General features: G+C 48.2%; 1 protein-coding gene across 3 annotated transcripts in view; it reads left to right on the plus strand.

Annotated features, from left to right (window-relative positions):
- The window catches only part of FGF12 (fibroblast growth factor 12), a 288,433-nt gene extending 269,607 nt beyond the window's left edge, over window positions 1-18,826 (plus strand). For all 3 annotated transcript variants that reach the window (XM_064152920.1, XM_064152919.1, XM_064152921.1), the window contains 2 exons: window positions 8,335-8,533; window positions 18,023-18,826. In XM_064152920.1, the coding sequence (XP_064008990.1) occupies window positions 8,335-8,533; window positions 18,023-18,141 (318 nt within the window). In that variant the 3' untranslated portion in view covers window positions 18,142-18,826. The remainder of the gene's footprint in view (window positions 1-8,334; window positions 8,534-18,022) is intronic.
- The last annotated feature ends 5,032 nt before the right edge of the window (window positions 18,827-23,858 follow it).

Below are 23,858 nucleotides of genomic sequence, written 5' to 3' on the forward strand. Positions count from 1 at the left end.
TGAGTTGGGATTCCCAGGTTAGAAATTATCCTTTAGTTTCACCAAGTCTCCAGGCTGCCAGGAATTCAATCCCAAAGACAGTGCTGTCAGAACCCCCGCTTCGTGGGCAGCAGTTGCTTTCCTAGAAGAGCAATGCAGACCTGGGTGGGCCAAGTGCCATGTCAGTGGACTCTGCTGCAGTCATTACTCCAGTTCATAACAGCTCCAGATTTTAAAAGGCTTTCAAATCCCAGCTTGAGAGAAGATCCAAAATTAAACCCCCAGTCCAGTTATACCTTAGGGATTAAATTTTGAACTATGGGTTTGAGCCGTAAATTTGGGATCCATCATGAAGAAAAAGCAAAGCAAAGGACAAAATGCATCACTTGCTCTCTGCACCACGGTGATGAGTTGCAGGATGTGTGGAGGCTTTCCCAGATTAACAATGTTGCAGTCTTTGGTACCTAAAGCTTAGTCCTGGAGCCTGTTCACTCACCCAGTGCATCCAGGCTCTCCAGGGAGGTGTGGAAGTGAGCAGCCTGGCTTGAAGATTCTTTCCAAGTTGTGTTCTTGTCAGTACTCATTAAGTTGAAAGCTGTGTAGCTATCAGGGTTGCATGAGTAGCTCACCAAAGGCCAAAGCAATGGATCTGAATGTTTTTATCTCATTGAGGTACTTGGTAAAAATGTGCCTGTGTGGTGAAGAGGCCAAGAGCTGAAAGCAGGGCATAGTTCTGAAGTACAGTGGGATGGACAGGTAGGAATTTGGATCCCCAAAATTCATTGAGTTTGTCTGCTTTGTAGCCAGAAATGAGACTACAGTTTGGGTGGATCTACACATTTTGATCAAAGTGAGCACTCAGCCAAGACAGGATGGAGCTTAACACATCTTGCAGGGAATGTTCTATAGATTTGGGCAATACTCTGCTGTGTTCCTGGGCAGATGTGGGTTCTTGCTGCAGAGTTACCTTGGGCATATCTGTGCTGCAGTCACACCTTTGTCTCCAGCATTCACAGCCCTCCTCTGTGGTGAAACAGATAATTTAATCAGTCCTTGAACATGGAAAGCTGCTTTAGGACAGCTTGTGTCCACATAATAAAGATCTGCAGCTTAATTACAGAGGCTTGTCCAGCACTTAATGGTTTCTTTTTCGCTTGTATAGGATTATTGGGTCATAGATCTGTATTCTGCTTCTTGCTTGGGTGTTTCGAAGTGAAGCCAACTGAACAAATGTGTGCCTTGACCACAGAGAATTCCCAGCAAAGTGAGGGCAGGTAGTCCTCTAGTCATACTTTTCAGAGGCAGTAAGTTAGATTGCTGCTTCTTAGCTCCCAGAGCTGGGGACCAGGCCTGCATGGATAGTGATTTATTTGAAAGCGTGCTCCCTCCAATCCACAGATGGTGCAGACAGAGTCAGAGCACTTGCAGATACCACATTGTCTCATCAAGGGAATTTTTGCTCTGCAGCAGGGCTGCAGACTCCCCTGTAGCAGCTTGTTATTTTAAAACCTATCTGCTCTCTCCTGTTTCTAAAAGGCCACTGAGAAGGCTTGTTACCAGTCTCTTATAGAGCTAGAAGGGGGAGGAAAAGTGGAGTGTGAACAGTAGAATATCACCTGCCATCTGGACAAAGATGTGATGAGATGTAATGTTTGATCACATGCCAAGAGAGAGCTCAGGATTATTTTAAAGCATTTCCAGACAGATGCAACCCTAGGTCCTGAAAGAAGCTCCACTGAGGCAGGAGGATGCTGAAAACTCCCTCAGACTGTCTGCAAGGCATCCCTTGTGGCTTTAGACCCAGCTGGTCACCACACAGCCACTCACACAGCTGCCTCTCCACCCAGGAGGTTAGGTAGGAGGAATTGGGAGCAAAATGCAAAACCCCCATGGGTTGAGTTAAAGTTTGACAGAACCATACAAAGAATGAACAGGAATAACAACAGTAGTAAAGAAACTAATGTGTAATAGAGAAGGTGACACCTTCACCTGCCTTCCAAAAGCCTGGCACTTGTAGTTTGGGCAGCCCTGTCAGTGTGGTGGTCTGACACCTACACAGTGGGCAGGCATGGCTTTCATGGTGTGAAATACCAGGTGGGCTGCTTCAGCTGGCTGTCCTGGCTGTGCCACCTCACAACTTCTTGGGAGCAAAATGACCCCTAGCCAACTGTAAGCCAGGGCTCCTGGAATGTTTTGTCCAGTTTTGAGCTCCTCAGTTCTAGGACCTCAGAAAACTGCTTGAAAGAGTCCAACACTGCTGCTGCAGGCATGGAACACCTACCTGCTGAGGACAGAGGGAGATGGGGCTCTTTAGCTTGGAGAAGAGGAAGCTGAAGGGTGATAAAGATATGCAGGGCAGTGTCAGAAGGACAGACCCAGGCTCTGCTCAGTGATACCCAATGATGGACAAGGGACAGTGGGTGCAAGCTGGAGCAGAGGAGGTTCCGTGGTAACATTTTTCAGTGCGAGGGTGACAGAATCCTGGAGCAGGCTGCCCAGAGAGTCTCCTTCTCTGGAGGCATTCAAAACCTGCCTGGAGGTGTTCCTGTGTGACCTGCCCTGGGCAGAGATGCTCTTTCAAGGTCTCTCCCAACCCCTAACGTTCTGTGACTCTGTGATCATTGCCTTTGGGAACGCTGCTGTGGTCTGAGTAGGGATTATCCTGTGAACAGGTTAAGGACCTGCCCTGAGAATAAAATGTATGTCAAGATGAGATGTTTAGCCTCTGAACTTGGACAGGTTTGGATGGAGTTGAGCCATTGGTGTTTCATCCAGAAGCCCTATGCCTTTGAGAATGCACTGTCTTTGGTTAGCCATGTAAATCTATGTGCACTCATCCCAGCACTGAACATCTCTGTGCTGCTGGCATCAGAAGGATGGCAATTAAACCCTGCCGTGGCTGAGGTCAGTGGGGAATGTAGAACAGCCTTTACTGGGTGAAGAGCACCATAAAGCAGATACTCCTTTAGACACCATCCTTTTCCTTGGGGTGCAGCAGCACCTACACAGACACCATGAACGCGATCCAGTCCTTCCGTAGTCTGCCTCTGCAGCCGCAATGAAATGCCACCACTGATAGCCCTGCTGGTATTTATGATTCCTACTTAATACGTTTTAAATGACTTGATGAGCTCTAACTATTAACACCAACATCAGTAAGCATCCTGAGCCAGTTTCTCTGGGAGGGAAGCCTTGCAGCACCATAGACCTTGTTGCAGTTTAGAGCTTTTAGCCCATCTGAAGATTTGGCTCAGTAATTGTGCAGAGCATAAAAAGGAAACCAGTTAAGTGCTGTAAACAAAGGAAATCTCTGGGAGTGTGCTGGTTAGTATTCCAGTGCTCATCATTAACATCCCTTTCCTAAAGCATGGCACAAACTGCTGGCAGAAATAGGCTTTTGCTTTTACTGCTTCTAGTTTCACTGACTAAATTTATGGAGTCATTAGGTTTGCATGTAGATGTGTATATTTGCTGTTCTCCTTTGGGTTGTAGTAAAAAGAGATCTTGAGGAAAAAGGGAGGAGAGGGGGAGAAAAGAGAGAGATCTTTATTTAATCTTTATTTATCTGGCAATTTGGAGGATATTTGTAGGGAAATAAAATGGGAAGCCATACAAACAAGTGGCCCAGTCCAGGGGGACACCCAATGAGCAGCTGGGTGTGAATGCAGCAGCTAATGACAGTCTTCTGGTGGCTTCCTGCCTGTCCCCGAGCACGGCACATGGAAACCTGTCACCATTTCTGCCATGGGCTCAAGAGATAAGGGCTATCTGTGCCAGTCAGAGCTTGAACTAAGAGGACAAGGGAGTGAAGTACTCTCTGTCATGATCAGGAGCACTGCGGTGTTGCTTACAGGGCACCCTGTCTTTGCACCTCCCAGCTGAGGATGCTCAGGGTGCCAGTGGCACTGATGCTTCCAGCCTGGTAGGGTAGGGCCTGGCACTGCTTGGAGCAGCACTAAGGCTGTCCACTGCCCTGGCAGTGCTGTTACTGGCTGGTGTGTCCACGGGTGGCAGTGCATTCCCTGAATACCCTGCAGCCTCACACCCAGTGATACTTCACTCACTTGAGCAGAGCTTTATCACCTTCACAGAAGTGCAAAGGAGAGTCCAATCAAACTTACTATATCCAAAGCCAAGAGGCTGGGTTAGATGTACTGACAAGAGCAGATGACAGCTGGGGTAGGCTAGGAAAAAAATAATCTGTCCTCTGACAACCACCCCCAGCCTGTGCTGCAGGGGGGTGTGCAGATTGAGCCAGACATTCCTGACACCTCCCTGAAGGCTGAGACTGGCTTAAGCAATACAGAGACTGATTTCTGCCTGGAAGTCCCATCCACATTTTCATCTACAGATGGCACGAGATGCTACTGGGATGAAGGATAAATGAACCATCTTGTGTTCTTCTAAACCACAAACGGCTTTTAGGGCAATCCCTGGCGCTTTGTACCCTCCCTGAGCAGACCTGACACACTGCATCCTCCCCAAAGGGCTGTTGTATGCCCTCAGCTCTCTTTGATTCCAAATACCATTGTGGTCCTTTTGATTGCTGTCTACAACTACCTGAAGGGAGGCTGTAGCCAGGTGGGAGTTGGTCTCTTCTGCCAGGGAACCAGCCACAGAACAAGGGGACAGAGTCTCAAGTTGTGCCCGGGGAGGTATAGGCTGGATGTTAGGAGGAGGCTCTGAGGCTCTTGACAGAGAGAGTGATTGGCATTGGAATGGGCTGCCCGGGGAGGTGGTGGAGGCACCGTCCCTAGAGGTGTTTAAGAAGAGGCTGGATGAGGCACTTAGTGCCATGGTCTGGTTGATTGGTTAGGGCTGGGGGATAGGTTGGACTGGATGATCTTGGAGGTCTTTTCCAACCTGGTTGATTCTACGATTATGTGATCTGTGTGGTGGCTACCATTTAATTTTTGTCCAGACTCTGCTGTTTTCAGTAAAACTCGAGTTAGCACAAGCCAGACCTGTGCTTTGTTTTCCAAAGCAAATCTAATTACTTTTCTTACTGCCATTGCCTTTTGTTGAAGGAATTAGATTGAAACACAGAAAACAAATTGCAGGCAGATGCTAATAGTTTTGCATGCAAATTGCTGGCATTTCTTTTACAGATATTTCATGCAGGTTTTGGGGTGGGTTTGTTTTTTTTCCCCTTCCTTTAGTTTAACAATTAAAAAGAATCTGCTTTTTCTAACTGCTTTCAGTAATGCAGACATTTAACAAAACTACCTCAGGCTCTAAATCTCCAAATAGTAAACAAATCAATTTATTTATTTACTTGGTATGCAAGAATAATTTAGTTGAATCAATTCATTTCTTTGCTTTGTATGCAAGAATAATTTAGTCAAAGACATATTTCAAATGAAGATAAAACCAGACAAATTGCCTGGGTTTTGTTTTCCCTCCTAATCACAAGTGTGTGCTTTACTGAGGAGATTTAATGGTGGTTTTCCTGAGTGAGCTGAGTTCATAATGGCACTGACAGAGGACCAAGTGCTCTGTGGAGGTTGTGCAGAAAGCAGGAGTCGCAGTTTATTGCTTTGTTTAAAGGCTGGAATAAGCCCAGGGATTGAAAAGTGAAGCTATCTGTCCTCTCACTGGCTTGGACCTGCTCATGCTGCCTCTGTCAAGGGGAGAGCTGAGAAAAGAACTGGGTGCTTTTGGGACAGCAATATGCCCATGTGGCCAAGAAGGCCAGCGGGATCCTGGGGTGCATTAAGAGGAGTGTGGGCAGCAGATGCAGGGAGTTTCTCCTCCACCTCTACCCTGGTGAAACCTCACCTGGAATATTCAGTTTGGGGCTCCCTGGTTCAGGAGGAACAGAGATTTGCTGGAGAGAGTCCAAGGGAGGGCTATGAAGGTGATGAAGGGGCTGGAGCACTGCCCTGTGAGGAGAGGCTGAGGGACCTGGGGCTGTTTGGTCTGGTGAAGAGAAGACTTAGAGAGGATCTGATCAATGTTTATGAATATCTGAGGGCTGGGAGTCAGGAAGGAAGGGACAGACTCTTCTCAGTTGTGCCCTGGGACAAAACAAGGGGTAATCGGGATAAAATACAGCACCTCAACATGAGGAAGAACTTCTTGACTGTAAGGGTCCCAGAGCACTGGCACAGGCTGCCCAGAGAGGTTGTGGAATCTCCTTCTGTGGAGCCTCTCCAGTCCTGTCTGGATGAGTTCCTGTCCGACTTGTGCTAGATTCTCTAGGCCTACTTTGGCAGGGGGTGTTGGACTCAGTGATCTATGGAGGTCCCCTCCAACCCCTAACATCCTGTGATAAATACTCATCTGAAATAGAGTTTTATCTAAAATTGATATTTATCTGATTTTCAGCTACTTTTAAATCTAGATTTTTCTTCTTTCTTTCTGAAACTATATTTTCAAAATCATTAGATTCTTTTAATGTCCTCTTCACTGAGAATATGAAAAAATCTCAGTCTTTGCTGAGTGCTGAACTTACAAGAAGTTGAAGATCCAGGTACCCTGTGTACAATAAATGCCCTGCTCTTGGTCAAGTTGGAAGCTCTTCTTCACAGCCTGATCACTTTCCGGTCCCCCTAATTTTCTTGATGTATTTTTATTGGTGGAGGTAATGAAGGCATGGGAAAGGAGATTGAGTTGTCCACTTTGGCTTTAGAGATACCCTCCATCATGGGGCTTGCTCTCTGGCTGGGCCTGATGCCAAGGAGAGTCCTGAGCCAGCAGCCACACACTGCCCAGCTCCTGGGTGAGCTGCGTCTGCTGCGGCGAGACAAAGCCTGGAGATAAAGAGCAGATTTAAGGAGCGCTCAAACATGGATCTTTTGGGAAGCTACTTCAAACGCTCTTTTATAGCGCTCTAAGTCATCTAGAGCTCTCTCAACTTGCTTCACTCTCTTAAAATATTGATTTCTCCAGCAAAGAGGACTCTCTTAGCTGGGGCAAAATGACCTGTTGGGCCAAGGATGTTTTTATCTGGGTGGTGCTAATGATTGATGCAAACCTCACGTGTGCAGCGCAGCTCCATGCTTCATCTCCTTGTGACTTCAAGCATGCCTGGCTCTGTTAGGTCTGTTGTGTGCTGAATTTATTGTGAGCCCATCAACACTTTATGCAACCTCCAAAGCACTTGGGAGCACCTACCTGAGTGTTGCCGAACATTCAGAATGCTCACTCTTCAGTGAGGTCTGCTGGCTCTACACCAGGTGCTTTGCTTAGCTGTTGGGTCAGGTGTTTTCCCTTAGCAAGGTGAGAGAAGCTCTTGAAGACTTGTGAGTGACAAGGGCTTGGGAAAGAGCATTGCTGTCCTGCTTCTGCTCACCTTGTCTGAGCTTGTCTGGCTCCTGGAAGAGGGGATTTTGTCAATAGAACCATTTTTCTTCAGAAAATGCATATTCATTCTGGCTCAGGGTTTTTTTGGGGTTTTTTTGCAACAGATTCTCCAGTGGGAGAATTTGTTCAGCCAGGATTAATTTCCTGCTGAAAGTCAAAGTCCAGGAGAAAGAAAAATACCAGCCCACTAACAACTCCATCTGAGTCAGTGAAGGTTCTAGAGCCCATTACCATCAGGTGACCTGACCAGACTTTTTAAAAAGGTTTGGTATTTCCCTCTTAATGTCTTGAGAAGTTACTGGGAAGTGACAAGTTTTGGTCCACAGCTGAGTGCAATTCCCTGCCTTGAGGCACAAGTGGCAGTGTCACAGCCACCCCAGGCTCAAGGGCTGTCTTAGACCCATGTGTCCTCAGTTCCTGGGCAGGTCTGGGACCAGTTCTCAGTATCTAAAGAAAACCCTTGGTCAGGAAACTTGAATACTACTTGTTTCTCTTTACTGCAAGGTTCCCAGGCTTCGTGCCAGCATTTCCTCCCATTGCTCTTCAAAAGAAATAAATTATTTACTTGCTTTTGTACTCTCATTTCTCCCAATCCACTTAAATACCTCTGACAAAGTGCCTTTTGCCCATAAGAATTTGAAAAAGGCCTCGTTATTTTAGGCAGTGACCATTGCACATTTCTTGCCCATCACAGGAAAGGCAAGAGGAAGGCATTGGGAGCACCAGACGAGCGTCAGGGCTGTCTTTGCATCTCAGCTTTCACTCCTCTTTATTTATTTACCCTTAGTATTTCAGTCTAAATTCTGGCAAATTCCTGACTTTTCCTGCACCTTTTTTCAAGCACATTCACTGCTTTGCAGACCACAGCTCTGCTGAGCAAGGGGAGCCTGCCCTTCCAGAGGGGCATTCTCTAGGTGCGTGTTGCTGCCGGGAGCTCCAGTTGCCCATGCCTGTTGTTCTCCACCACTGTCACAAATGGCTTGGTGATGCCTAATTTAGTAGATCAGTGATTAACTCCTTCCCTTGCTCTTTTTCTCTCTCTCACTGCAGGATGTTTTCACACCAGAGTGCAAATTCAAGGAGTCTGTCTTTGAAAACTACTACGTTATTTATTCCTCCACGCTGTACCGGCAGCAAGAATCCGGGCGAGCCTGGTTCCTGGGACTCAATAAAGAAGGGCAAATTATGAAGGGAAACCGAGTGAAAAAAACCAAACCCTCGTCACATTTTGTACCCAAACCCATTGAAGGTATGGAATCTGCCTGCTTCCTCCAGCTCGTGCTCCTCCAGTGCTGGGTGCAGCTCTGGGCCCTCACTGCAAGAGAAATAGTGAGGGACTGGAGCAGGCCCAGAGGAGAACGATGAGACTGGGGAAGGGATGGGAGGGTTGATGAGGAGAGGCTGAGAGAGCTGGGGGTGTTCAGCCTGGAGGTGACTCGGGGCGGGGGGCCCTTATCACACTCCACAACCACCTGAAGGGAAGTTGTAGTAAGGTGAGGGTCAGGCTCTGCTCCGAGGCAACTTGTGCCAAGACGAGAGGGCATGGCCTGAAGCTGTGCCAGGGGTGGGTTAGGTTGGATGTTAGGAAGCACTTCCTGGTGGAAAGGGTACTTAGACACTGGAACGGATTGCCTAGGGAGGCAGTGGAGTTGCCATCCCTGGGGATATTTAAGTAAAGATTGGATGTGACACAGTCTGGTCCATGTGATGGTGTTAGGTCATAGGCTGGACTCGATCTCAGAGGTCAATAATTCTGTGGAGTGTGGGGAGGGGGAGTTTGCAACTTCAGATCTGAGGTTTACTGAATGGGTTCCTGTTGGGCTGCAAGACTTAAAGCAAGGACTGCATTTGTAACATTTCAGAAAGGTGCTGGACTGCACTGTTAGCATTTTGTCTGCTTTCTTGCCCTTAAAATACACTTTGCACATTGTCCCTGTGGGTTTGCTTAGCCTTAGGGTGTTAAAGGATTAATTTAAAAGCTCAGCAGTATGAGAAGTTACTGGGAAAGGAAAGTAGCCCTCAAGCAACCAGCAGTTCAGAAGGAATCCAGCCAGTACATTGGGTTCTCTGCAAGGATTTTCCCAACATCATTCCATGGGTTTCCCATTCCAGGCAGAGTTGGTAGAGGTTAAGATTTAGCTTAACCTTACAGGCTTTGATGTTCTGTTTAAAGTAACAGAAGATAAATGGGTCCTCCCAGCACAGCTGGGGATGCAGTTCATTTGGCTACCCTAAGATGACTTAAATCTGTTTTTTCTCCTCTGTAAGGGCAGCCTGGTTAGTCACTGGAGTGTAGAGAAACCTTCTCAGAGATGTCCAGAGTTACATGAGATGCTGACACACCAGATGTCTTCCTCACAGCATGAGGCTTCAGTGGGAGCCATGGAGCTGAAATTTTGCCCTCTTGCTGTTGACTGTACACTGCTGAGGTGTGCCACAGATTGATGCCAGAGCACTTAGCTTGTTCTGGGCTGGCCCCTGATAAATGCGGGGATGTAATGTGATGAACCTAGTAACAGTTACTAACTTATTCTGGAAGCAAGGAGACCTCTTCTCTTCTTTTGCTTGGAAAAAGCACTGCTTTTCAATCCTCAAGTTAGGCCTCTCTTTCTGACCCAGTGGCCACCTCGGGGATACAGCAGCCTGGTGCTGGCCTTGGCTGCATGGTTCTGTGCTCTCTTTTGCTCCCCCGTGTTGGCTGTGTGGTCAGGGCTGGGCAAGTGAAGAGAAGGAATAAGCTGATGCTTTCCTAACAGCTACTACTCACTCATAGCTGCCAGAATAGCTACTGGTGCACAGCTCAGTAGCTGTTCTAACACCTTCCCAGCTCAGGGGCATGTGTGTGTGAAAGGCGAGTTTAGGAAGGCAGGCTGAAATTGTCTGTTGAAGACCACTGAAGCAAAGCATGATGAGAGAAATTTAACTCACTCAGTGTTCCACAGAAAGGTGAGATGGTTGAAAAGCAGAGAGTGGCTTGAATCAAGCCTCTTGTCCTATGCTTGTTTTCAACATCTTTTCTGCAGGCCTTTTGTTGCATATCCAAGATACTAGTGAGACAGGTGCACTGAGGGAACACAACCTCCTTCAGACATTGTCAGTCACCAGCTTCTCAGTATCACACAGTATCACCAAGGTTGGAAGAGACCTCACGGATCATCAAGTCCAACCCTTTACCACAGAGCTCAAGGCTAGACCATGGCACCAAGCCTTCTGTCTCCTTGTCTCCTGCCATGGCTGGGAGGAGAGTCTTTCACAAGTGCTGGATTTTCAGATCCTTCTAGAATTTCTTTGCTGCCTGGCTGCACTGATGCATTTTGGCACTGATTGGTGGGTTCCTTTGAACCCAAGTTTCTTTTTGGGCACAACATACGTGGTGTCTGCTACGTGCATCAAACTTGGCCATCCCTGTGACTCACCGTTTGGAAAAGTCTTGCTCTAATAGACATGCCTGACCCACAGCAGAGATCTCACTGCAGCAAGTGCTGCTCTGGCTTTCATTTTGACAAACCCAGCCCAGCCTGAGAGCTTCCCTTTCCTGCAGTTGCATCCTCCCACGCTTGCTTCAGTCACAGCTGTCACATAACCTCCTGAGCGAGTGAGCGCTTTGGAAGTTGGCAGCCAAATTAAGGGCTCCTCCACCCCTTCCCTCCTCCACATGCTTTTCAGTCAGCCTCTCTGAGCGCTGCTGCATCAAAGGGCTGGCAGTCTCCCAGGCTGAGGCACGTGTCAGCTTCCCAAAGCATTCAGCTGTCTGGGGCTGTGACTCCAGACGGAGGACTCTGTTCCCAAGCCTAAGATTCCTTGTAGGTAGCAGAGGCTTGTGGGGTGGGTTGGAGTAAAATGCACTCAGCTCCACATGACATTTCTCTGCTGTACCCATCAAAGCCTCCATGAGCAGACCTTGGAGGCAGAGATGTTGCAGAAAAAGGGACAGTTTCTACCCTGTTTCAACAGCTTCTTTCTCTTCACCATGACCCTAAGGATGCATTGCAAGCAGCACTTCTCTGCTGTACCTGTCTGCTAGATGTGCCTGGGCTTTGCTGCTTGTTCAGGCCAGTGCTTAACAGCTTCTGTCTGCAGTTAGTTTCCTTTTGCTCTGGTGCAACTACCGTTTGCATTAGCCCTGCCACATGTATGCAAGGAGAAATCTGGTCCTCTGGGCAGGAATGGTGTTAGATACCTTGCTAGGGATCGCCTCAGCCACCACTTCTACAATGGCAATTACCTCAGAGATGAAACTTCCCCAATTTTTTTTTTTTTGCCATGTGCAGAAAAAAATATTCAGCATCTTAATGAAGAGAGCATTCACAGGGGGAGGAAATACAAAAAAGCCCAAATTATTCCCAGAGCTCATTTGATTCCCATTGCTTCATGCTGCTTGCTGAGTTCAGACATCCTTACCTAGAGTTTGCAAATGGGCAGTAAACTAAATAAATATGAAATAGTCTCCCACATCATTGTTAAGGACTGCTTGTGTGTGTGTGCACAGATGTGTGCATAGATGGACAGTGGTATCTGTGTTATCCCTGGCTTTTAGAAGCTGCAGCTTTCTGCTGTCCTAATCCCACAGAGTGTTTGACTTCTGATAGGGTGTCAGGATACTGGAAGTGTTCTGTGCTCTTGATAACAACTGGAAATATTTTGGGCTCTGGTTGGTAGAGGAGGGGTTTGGGGTTTTTTTGTGCTTTAGTGTAGGTAGGATTTGTTTGGTTTGGGAAATTGCATTAATCTTAATCAATATAAAAACACCCAAAAAACTACTAAGTAATAATAGGGGAAATGTTATGTTCCTCTCCCATCTGTGCACAGGCAAAGCCAAGGCAAACAGCCTGGCAGGCAGCAGTTAATGTACTGTGTGGTGCCAGTTTTGGTTAAAAACACACATATGCAACACATGTCTCTTGATATTTTTGTTTCTGATCACTGCTCATTCCAGCTAAGCGAGCCTTTGAAGTGCTGACATGGAGAGTGAACCAAACTACACAAAAAATTAGCTTGAGGAGTGTAATTGTCACTCAGCTTCTAAAGCCAGCTCAGTCTCTTTAAGTGTCTGCAGTGATTAGTGCTGGACAGACACTGCCATCCACAGTGCCCCTTGGTCTTTAAATATCCAAGCCCATGTCAAACAATGGGAGACTTTTCCAGGCACTTGAAAATTTTGTCAGATGCTTATTGTGGATGTGCTCCACTATTTGTATTTCCTCCTCGTTGAAGACATCCTTTCCAGACCACTCTCCCACAAGAGCTGCTTTTCATCTCTCACTTATCCCAAGCCACAATGCCTTTGGCCTGGCAGAGCTGACCACAGCTCTTTTGCCATCTGATTCAGCAGAGCTGCCCCTAGCTCCAGACTCCTAGTGCTTCAGCCTCAGTGATGTGAACATATCTCAGATGGGAAGGTGTGTTAATGGCTACTCTGATCCATTATTTGTTACCATTGGTGAATATCTCTGTGCAAGGAGCAGCAGCCAGAGCATTCCCAGTGTGTTTCCCTAGAGAACGCAGCATCCTGGTTTTACTAAGTTAGAATTCTCAGATATGGCAAAGAAGGACAAGGAAGGTGTGATAGACCTGGTGAAAATGCTTGGAAGCTGTCAATCAATCTCCTCTAAACAGCCACCAAAACCACAACAAAACTTCAGTCTTAACCACTCTTCAGTCTTACCTTCAGCTCATCTTTTGGGTCTGCCTTTCAAGTACCATTTCTGTCCCACACTAATCCACTTGTTCAGCTATCAAACCCATAATCATCTTCTTAGATGGCAAATGCATTGCATTTTAACTGTGACTTTGCCTGGCTGTCATCCTGTGCTGTGTTTCTTACCTGAGCAAACTGTGATTCCATCTGGCAGCATCCCACACGTTTAGCCGACAGATAGATGTGAGCTCAGATGCGTCTGAAGTGCATCGCCTGGGACCGGGTTTAGAACACAGTAATTAGAAGCAGAAAACGAGGGTGCATAATCACTTGCTCCCTCCTGCCCCTAGCTGCTGCTCAGACGATTAATTCCCTCCACCCAGGCGTTAGCTGATGCAGCCACTGCAGACTGCCGCCGCTCCGAGCTGTGGCATCCGTCAGAGGAAGGAGCCAGCTCCCGGGCTGCCTGCCAGGGGATGTGTGCCCAGACACCAGGCCAGGCAGCCGTCGGGGCACAGGGTGATCCCGCAGGGCTGACAATCTGCCTACCCGTGGAACAGCAACATTGGGTCCTCTGAGCTTGCTTGAGCCCGTGGCAGGGAAAGCCAGGAGGGGAGCTGGCTGCTGGGATATACATGTCAGCCTTTTCCTAAGCTTTCCCCCACGTTCTACAGAAAGGAAGTGGATTTTGAATCCCCTGAACCTCCTCGGTTGCAGCAATGCCAAGCTGTGTGCTTCCCAAGCCCAGACAGTGTCTGATGCCCAGGGAAGCAGCACAGAGTGTGTCAGTGCTGTGCCTGGGAAGCAGAAACAAGGCTGGGATCCTGTGCCGGTGAATAGGTGAGAGATTGTCCTTGGCTAACATCCCCCCCTTGGGAAGGATGCTGCCCACTACCCCCTTCCCCTTTGCTTGTACCTCCAGGCCGCCTAATTTGCCAGTTGCTGCTTTGCAATAAAGCCCCAGTGCTGTGTCCTTGTGTGTGTGAACAGAAGGGCTGCTGCTTAGCAGGGGAGCAGGGAACCGAGGGCTGTAAGAACCAGACATGGGCACATCTCCACTGCTGCTCACCTCCTTCCTGTGGCTCTTCGACAGGTCATGCTAACAGCACTTTCAATTCAAGCAGGAATATAGATGTGCTGCTTAGGAGTTAGAATCTGGGACACAGGAGCTGATTGTCTGATTCAAGATCCAAAGCATTAACTTGGTTTCCAGACATTAAGGGCTGTATTTGGCTTGGGGTGTGGGCGTGGGTGGGTGGAAGAAGCAAGGCAAAGCAGGGAGGGAACTCTTGTTCTTGCCAAATTGCTCATCACTCCAAAGCTGCCTTGTGCTGTGTGCACCAGCAGACCTCCCAAGAAACTGGGCACGCCAGCTGGCACACTGCTGCTAGTGTAGTTTACCTTGGTGCAGGTGGCAGGGCAGTGTGCACAGAGAACCCTGAACAGCCTTGTCAGTGCGTGCTGCCAACCTTGAACCACAAAGGTACTCTTTCAAGCTGGGGACATCTGGGTGCTTACAACAGTCCCATTTGCAAACACCCCCTCCCCAAGGCCATGACTAACATCTCTGCACATGAGTCAGGCTCAGGCTTCCTCAGTACAAGGAGTAACAGACTGCAATCCAAGAGCCTGTGTTGCACAACATGTCACAGTGTCCTTAAAACCCCAGGCCCGTGTGGCTGGGTGCCTGTGCACATCCCTGCATGTCACAGCACACACAGGCTTGCTCTGTGCAGGACAGTAGCCAAGTACTGACTTGTGCCTGGTGCAATATAATTACTCTGATACTGTAGGTGTATCTAAATGCTGGGAAAAAAACCTTGTCCTGTGCTGCTGCAGACTCTCTGGCATGGTCTGTTGGCACAGCCTGTCTGGTGGAGGCTTTGACAGCTCTGGGAAGCACGATGTGAGCAGCCTCCAGCCAAGCCCCGTGTCAGAAATCGTAGTGTGCACTGGACTGGAAGATAAGCTTACACTACTTGCCCTTTTTGCTTGCTAGGTACAGGATTTTCCTTAATTCCTTGATTACCTTAGCCGCAGATATAGTCCAGTTACTCTGTGGCCCTTGTTAGCAGCTCAAGGTTTTTGCCCAGAGGCCATGATGAGAGGCAGGGAGCTGAGAGAAGGCATCATGCAGTTGTGTTGCTGCTCCTGCAGGCTTTGCCTGTGCTCGTTCCTTGTAGTTAAGTATCTGGCCCAGCCAAAGAGGGTACTGAGGCTGGATGTGGGTGGGGTGAGCTTAGTAGGTGCAGCTGAACTTTGGCAGAGCTTTGCTTATGGAATGTCAGGGGCAGTGGGGCAATGCCTGCACAAATACCCAGCTCTGCTGGGCAAACATCACATCAGAAAAGGTCATAGTAGTGATGTGCATCCTCAGTGTCATCAAAAGGGTCTGAGAAATCATAAGGGAAACCTTTCCTCAGCTATTGGCCTTCCCATACTGTTCTTCAAGATATTAAATGCTTTGCCATAACAGACAGCTTCACCATCTCCAGGTTGACAGCAACCAAGACATGAGTGTCAGCTCAGCAGCTGAAAGGGGTTAAGAGAGTCTTCTTCTTCCTCCTATTGCCACAATGCTACACACTTTCCTTGCAGCATGCAGACAGCCTCGATAGTCTGGGCAGCTGAGAGGCAGTCTTGGCATTGCACATCCTGGCCCAGGCCCATGGAGTGAGCCATTCATTTTCTTTATTTTAACCTCCTTTTCATCAAAAAAAAAAAGTCTCCTGTAGCACTAACAGTTTGCAGAGTGGTACCAGCCTCGCAGCTGTGCTGAGAGGTCCAGCTCCTGGGGGCTTAAACTGCTTCCAAACCTTGCATGACAAAATGCTTTATGGGCAAAGTAATTTTTTTTTTCATTGCTCATATATTTGCTGCAATTTGCCTCCTATTAATGCACAGCTGACTGCACTTTATCTCTGCCCTGTATTGTTGCATGCTGCTACAACTGTTTGTCTTGCTAGGAGTAAAATGCAGAGCAGTAATGGCATTTGCAGCCTGCCTCTAATTGCCAGGATTTATCTGCAAATCAGGGAAGGATTAGAAACATCAGCACTTACTTTGCCTTTTTATACATGGAGCATTTGTCTGTTTCTTTGGATAATGTTTTGGAGGTGTTTGGGATTTTTTAGTTCTTCTTGTTACTGATTACCTGGAACTTGGATCTGATGGATTCTGTCCCTTGTGTTTGAGCTCTGTGCTGCTGTTTGTGACCTGACAGCTTTACAAAATGAAGGGCAGCACAATCATTTCCTTCTTAGTTTTTGAAATGACCTGGGTGTGACATCAGCACTTTGTACCTGCCTTAAGCTCTCAAGCCCAGTGTGCTCGCCCTTGAGGTGCCTCATGTACTATGATGGCATCTACAGCTCCCCAGGAGCGGTGAGCTCAACAGACGTGCTTCCCTTGGTGGGAGATGCTGAGCCAGTCAGCATGTGTCCCTGCTCTGGCACACCTCCCGTGGCACAAGGACACCCGTGAGGACGTAGCCCACAGATGCTTTATGCATGAGGTGTGCCATGCCTTGGGCAGACATTACCTTCTCAGGTTGTCTAGGCTCCAGCAATTGCTTAGGGTCTGGAGGGAAGGTGCCCTCCACCCACCCTCTTCTCAGGTGCTGCCAGGTGACCACACAGAGCTGGGATGGTTCCTGGCTTGCGGTCAGCACCACGGCCTTGTCTGACTGTCTTGATATATGGGGCAAAAACAGAAGGGTTGAGAGCAGACTTCAGCTCTTGGCCAGAATAGCCAAACAGGCCTGAGTCACCATTAGAAGGACTGTGGCTAGTAGGTTGAGAGAGGTTCTCCTGCCCCTCTACTCTGCCCTGATGAGGCCACATCTGAACTGCTGTGTCCAGTTCTGGGCTCCTCAGTTCAAGAAGGACCTCAAAGAAATGCTTGAGAGAGTCCAGCACAGAGCCACAAAGATGCTGAAGGGAATGGAACATCTCTGTTAAGAGAAGAGCCTGAGGGAGCTGGGGCTGTGCTGCTGGGAGAGGAGACTGAGAGGTGACCTCATCAACGTTACAAAGATGTGCAGGGTGAGTGCCATAAGGCTGGAGCCAGGCTCTGCTGGGTGATGCCTGATGACAGGACAAGGGGCAATGGTGGGAGCTGAGGCATAGGAAGTTTCATTTAAACATTAGGTGGAAATTTTTTCCCAGTGAGCATGACACAGCACTGGAACAGGCTGCCCAGGGGGGTTGTGGAGTCTCCCTCTCTGGAGATAATTCAAAACCCACCTGAATGTGTGATCTGCTCTGGGTGATCCTGCTCTGGCAGGGTGGGGTGGACTGGATGAGCTTTTAAGGTCCCTTCCAGCCCCTGACATTTCCAGATTCAGAGCTTAACACCCAGAAGGTGTGGACGGCTTCCACATAACTACAGTTTTCATTCAAGCTTCTCAAAGGAGATTAAGGGCTGGGGATCAGGTAATTGGTGGATCAGTTGTTGGATGGTAATCAGCATCTCAAGACAATTCACAGTGCTGTGAGTTGCACTGTGTAATAGATACGAATGTGACATGAGAGACCCAGAAAACATAGGCAGACTTACCTGTGAGAAATCCTCTCTTTCTTTCTGTATCTTTGGAAGACTCCAGAGACAGAAGGAGGAGCCTGACTGGCAGCAAGCACAGGTAACCTGCTTGGTAACAGGATCTGTAGCGATAGGACAAGCGGCAACAGCTTCAAACTAGAGAAGAGCAGATGCAGATTGGGTGTTAGGAACAAGTTCTGTGCCATGGGCATAGTGGAACACTGCAACAGGTTGCCCTGGGAGGTGGTTGAGGCCCCATCCATGGAGATATCCAAGGTGAGGCTGGACAGGGTTCTGGGCAACCTGATCACTATAGTGGAGGCTGTCCCTGCTGACTGCAGCAGGGCTTGGACTGGCTGACCTTCAGAGGTCCCTTCCAGCCCAGAACGTTCTGTGATGAGTCTATGATCTAGCGCTGGGTCCTGGAGCTTTCTGTCACTGTGTGTGTGTTGCTGGGGTACCGGGGCTGGAGTTCCTGCCTCACGTACAGATGCACAATGAGTCCTGTTGCCCAGTGCCTGGGGGTGCAGGGCTGTTAACGAGTGTCTTTTCTGTTGGCAGTGTGCATGTACAGAGAGCCATCGCTGCATGAAATTGGAGAGAAACAAGGACGCTCCAGAAAAAGTTCAGGGACGCCAACCATGAATGGAGGCAAAGTTGTTAACCAAGACTCGACATAGCTGGCAAACACCCTCCCTTCTACCAGCTCCTCCCCTCCCACCCACCTACCCACCCCACCCGGCGAAACCACACTGAGGCAACGACAGCTGAGCGAGGCAGGACCTACCGGTAGTGGCTAGGAGTCTGAACTCCAGAATCTTTCTTTCTGTAGGACGAGGAAGTTGAATCCCAGATCCTGCCTGTTGCAACGTTTTAAAACAAAACCAAACCAACAAGAAAACGAAACAAACAAACACACACACACACACAAAAAAAAAGTGAAAGGGAAAAAAAAATGTTTTAAATCAGGACTCCATTAACATTTTCAAAAGCAAACTGTTTGCTCTGTGATCAAAAGGGGGAAACAAAAAAAAAACCCCACCCAAATCTCATCTCTGCATAATAACAATACTAATAACTAATAAATATAATAATAACAACAACAATAATAAAGATGTTACCTTTAAAAAATAAAACAAAGCTTTTGGAAACTTGAACTTAACAGATGATGTGCCAGAAGCACGTGGGAAATGCAGCCTGGGACTGTGCTTTTCTTGTCTTGTACTTTCACCTCACGTTCCACACCACTGTTTGTTCCATCCCTGCTTCCCCTGGGGATGGATGGGATTTTACACAAAGCAGGAAAGGTAGGGATGGATTATGACTGTGTTTGCTCTGCTATCAATAAAATATGGCCTGTCCAAATTAGGAGTCTGACAGTTATGGGCAACAAAGTAGCTGCTCTGTATTCAGCTTTTTCCATCTACATTCAAACACTGTGGAGTTATTTGTTGCTAGTGTCACCGTGTGAGTATGTTTGACCCAAGTCTGGCTTTTTTTATGCCTTTTGATCATAATTATTTATATTTATAGGCTTGATTTACTGTATTAGTTGCCAGGGGAATTTTGGAAATGGATTTTTCAGGTCTCACAGGATGAAATGATCATATTTATTAGGGGAGAGTTAGCAGATAAAGGGAAGGAGGGGTGGCTGCTTGCTTTAGAATAGAGCAAGAAACACCAGTGACATCCTTGCTCTCAGATGGCAGCCATGAGGCATGTGCTGTGTGAGGGTGGCAGGGTCTGCAGTGGTGGGAAAAGGGGTGTGGGAGGGAGTAGGTGGGTGGGTGATGCAGAGGAGGGAAGAGCTACAGGGCAATGCAGGGCGTTGAGCATGGTCCACCTGTGACAGGGTGAGGTGATGCTGCCGTTTCCTTCCAGCAGCTGGGCTCTCCTTAAGTGTTAAGGCTCCACACACACCTTGTTTTACACACGGTCAAAGCCAAGACTGCAAACCCCTCTAAGCCAAAGCCTTAGGACTGGCAAACCTATTATGGGATGAGAACCCCTGAGATGCTGCATCATGCTGGGTGTGGGTACATTTCTCACCAGCACTGCAGGTGCTGGAGAAGCAAGAGCTAACAAAGTGGGAAGAAAGGCAAGGAAGAGAGCAAGGGCGTGAGGGATGCTCAGCACTGAGCCCATCTGGGGCAGCCAGGGCAGCAGTGGGGATTTGCAGGTCTCTCCCTGTCTGATGCATTCTGTCTTTGTAGTTTGGAGTCAGTGGTGAGACACACACCCTTGCTGCCATGGGTGCCACTGAAGCAGGGCAATATGGGCAAATGCCTTTTCTCTGCCCACACACCTTCATTCTCTGCCCTTTGGGCAGCTGCAGGCAGGAGCAGCAAAGCAGTGGCAATGTGGCTGCTGTTAAAGAAACAGGCACTGCTCTGGCTGAGCTGCCTGGGAAGTAGCCACAGTTATAGCACCTGTAAGAAATGAAAAGCCAAATGAATAAGCCAAAGGGGTGGAAGGGGGAGGAAGGCAGGTGAGAAAGCCAGGGCAGCTGGCTGTACCAAGGGAAGCAACCTAAGCCTTGCTCTTACAAGCCAGACAGGAGCATTTGTGTCATTCATAAATGCTGGGTATGCAGTGAGAGACCACCTGCAGGCTTGAGGCTTCTTTGCTGTTGTAGCAAATACCTGCCTGGTGGCTGCTTGCAGGGAGGCTGCTGTGGCATGCCTGGGCCGGTCACAATGCTCCCTGCAAAGCAACTGCTGACCTGGGCACCTCCAGTCCTGTGGCATGTGCTGGTTTGTGACAGGGCTCAGCAAGCGGCTCCATAGCAGCGCCGAGCAAGCAGGAAAGGCTAAGAGAGCCAAATTTCAAGGTTATGGAAGACTCCCAGGATCAGCATGAAGGAATGAATTTCAAGCATGTCCTTTTGTGTTTCAACAAGCTGAAACTTTGAAATAAAAGAGCCTCTTACCATGGCTCTGCCACCTAATGCTGCACCTGTGGGCAAGCCCCTCCGTACTACAGGGACACAGAGGGCACTGGTGCCTGCATGCCAGCAGCAAGCAACAATAAGGGTTATGTGGGGCTGCCAGTCACATCAGTGACCTACTGCTGCTCTTTTTGGAGTCTCAGTCCCACAACACTGGGGCAAGGTCACTAAAACGTGGTCATCTTGGGAACATGCACCCATACACAGTCCCACCTGATACAATCCATTGCCTTTCAGCTGCCTTAGGGCCTCACAAAGCAAAAAGAGCCCTAAATTAAGGGGGGAGGGACATCTGCTTTCTTACTGGAGCCATGTGCACTCAAAGAAATGGAACCTGAAGAAAACCAAACTAACACCCAGGCCACAGTTTAGGCACTAAATCATAGCCTTTCTCAGCTGCTCCCTGTCAAGAGGGAAAGCTCAATGCTTGCTGCAGTGGAGAACATCCACAGTACACCTTGGTACTGATACTAGTCTCTTCTGGCTGCAGCCAGGGGCAGCTTGCCAAGGCCACTGATGTCATCTAGAGCAGATCCATCATGAGACCAAAATTGCTGTCATCTTTGCTTAAGGCCCCAGAAAGCCATGGGCAGCAGCCCACAGAGCTGGTTTTTCCATTGTGTCTCCTGCCACTTCCCACGCCAGGCTTTTGCCTTCGCTCAGTCACAGAATGTTAGCTCGTTGAGACCAACCCCACTGCCAGAGCAGGATGACCTAGGGCAGGTCACACAGGAGCACATCCATGCAGGTTTTGAACATCTCCAGAGAAGGACACTGCACAAGCTCCCTGGGCAGCCTGCTCCAGGGCTCTGTCACTCTCACAGTGAAGTTTTTCATTACAAATGTTCAGATGGAACCTCCTCTGCTCCAGCTTGCACCCATTAGCACCCCCAGAAGAAATCATTGCCACAATCTCCAAGCAAAGCTGAAGCAAGTGGTGGTGTAAGCTCCCCAGGCTGGTCAGAGACAGCAGGACCCATAGTGTGTCATCCTTCCTGCCTCAGCAAAGCTGCAGCATTTATGTATAGTAGACCTGAAGAAACTGCCTTTTGGAGGACTACAGCTTCCTGAAGCAGGCAGCACAGACTTCTCACTAGCTACAGCAAATGAAACCAACCTTTGTTAATGAGCATTCACCAAATGTAGAACAGAACTTCTAATGTGGCAGGACATTGGCCCCAAAATACATCCAGTGTTAAGAGTTCTGCTAACCATGGCACAGTTTAGCCCTGGCCCTAGATAGCAGGGCCCCGATTATGTGTCCTGGTCACTTTGTAATAAGGGAGGGAAAAACAAAACAAGTCACACCAAGAGAAGACACAAGCAAGTGTCCTCTCCCAAAACTGGAGCAAAGTAACCCAGTGCACACACCTAGGGGTAAAACCCAAAGGAACACCACTGCATTTCTTCAGCGGAGCAGAGAGGTTTCCATGGCATTCACATCTTCCCACTGCCAATGCTTCAGCCTTCAGGGTGCTTGATGGCTGTTTCCATGGAGTAAAAGGCAGCAAGGCTTACATCCTCCTCTCTAGCATGGAGTAAAGCTTGACTGCTCTGCTTCAGCTGCTGAACAGTGATCACAACACCAATTCCCTCAGGTTCTTCTTAGACACCTTGATTAAGGGCAAACGATTATCCCATAGCCAGAGTGAGAGATGTTTTAGCATCGTGTTTATGCATATCAATGCCTCAAAACTGCTCAAACCTTTCTGGCCACAAAGTTTAGAAAGCTAAGCAGTTACCTTTGCAGGACAGAGCATTTCTTTTCATGATACTTACATAACTACTGCATGCACTAAAAGTTGGACATCTTCCCAGCCTGCCTCCCTCTTGCACTTTAGGCACCTTTTTCTTGGCAAAGGAGGTCTGGCTCCAGGATTCAACTCATCAATGCAAACAGAGTGCAAGGTGCTCACACAGGCTCCAGAGCATCCCCACCTGAGCCAACAGAAGGATCAGTGCAGAAAGATTTCACCTCTTATGGGTTCTGGAAGGGACAAGATGCTTGAAGAGGGAGAGGGGTGTTTGCTTCCTTCAGGCCACACTCTGGAATAGCACCTGGGAGAATTCACCTTTGGGAAATGCCAGTCACGTTTACTGAGCAATACAAATGGATCTGGGCTCTCAAAACACAATGAAGGGGAAAGAAGAAAGAAAGGGGAAAAAAAAGAGGCATTACCAATTACTGAAGAGAGAAGTGTCTGGGTACAGGATCTGAGGAGAAGCAGAGGATCACCCTCCCAAGAGTCTATTAAGAATGGGTTATACATTGTTCCATTTTCCATGCTCATTACAATCACTGCCCCAATAATAGCTGCACGCTGTGCTTTTTTCTATTCTAGCACAATTTTCCCCGTGGGAACTAAATATCTCAGCTTAAATACTGAGCAGAGCTGGTGGAAGAAAGCAGCATACTTCTGCTGTGCATAATCTGCATCTTAGGTAGCTGCTTACTACCCTCCGTTCCCATTGCTTGATGGAATAACAAAGAGGCAGCATAAGGGAGGAGGGAAATGGTAGCCAAGCTAAATGGCATTGTGAAGGTCAAACTATGTCAGACAAGAGCTTGCAGAAATTAAGGCATTGGTGAAGTTTGATTCCTTGAGCTCTGAGAAAAAAATGTGAGGAGGAAAGTAATCAGTGGCTCCACCCTACTGCCAGTCCCTAAATCAGGACTTTGGTGATATCTAAGTCTCTATGTCTAGCTGCTGGCTTGGCTCACACATACACTGGGACTTTGTTTTCCCAGAGGTCTGTTTCCCTGGGAGACCATCTCTGCTCAACCCTTGGGGCATCCTGGTCCAAACAGTTCCTGCTTGTGCAGCAGTGGGATCTCAAGCCAGGTAACCTGCTTAGGTTTTCAGTTGATGGCTCCTCACAGAGTCCTCCCCAGGGCACCACACAGCAGCTCTCGACACACCAGGAAAAGACAAGATATTAGGTTCACTGTCCTGGATGGTTCTACTTCCAACAAGAACCTAGATTTATTCAGCCCCCTCTAGCAAGAGCACACAAACCACAAGACACAAAGGTGGTGCCCCTCTGTTATGCCATTGCTAGTCTGAGCTCATGGTGCCAGCAGCCTCCCCCTGCAAGTAAGCAGCCCTGCTGCAGCAGTGTGATGAGCTCCACAGTGTTTTGGCAGATGAAGAGCTCTGCTGATGTGATGAGAGTACCCTGCAAAGGCAAAGAGCTTCCCATTCCACTTTGCCCCAGAGGGGTCACTCCCACACTGCGACTTTGCCTCTTATTAGTTTTATTTTCCAACTTGCTGCACAAGCTGGCAAGCAGAAGAGTTTGACTCAATTCACCATCAAAGAAAGAGACAAGTCGGTGCTCAGAGCACAAGCTTTGCTTGACATTAACTCCATCTGAGGTCAAAAGGAGGTGTCTTTAACTCCATTTGTGGTTTCCACTGTTTTCTCTGCTTCCTGCTATCAGGCAGAACAG

Source organism: Pogoniulus pusillus, chromosome 13 (assembly GCF_015220805.1).
Source record: "Pogoniulus pusillus isolate bPogPus1 chromosome 13, bPogPus1.pri, whole genome shotgun sequence".
Lineage (NCBI taxonomy): Eukaryota > Metazoa > Chordata > Aves > Piciformes > Lybiidae > Pogoniulus > Pogoniulus pusillus.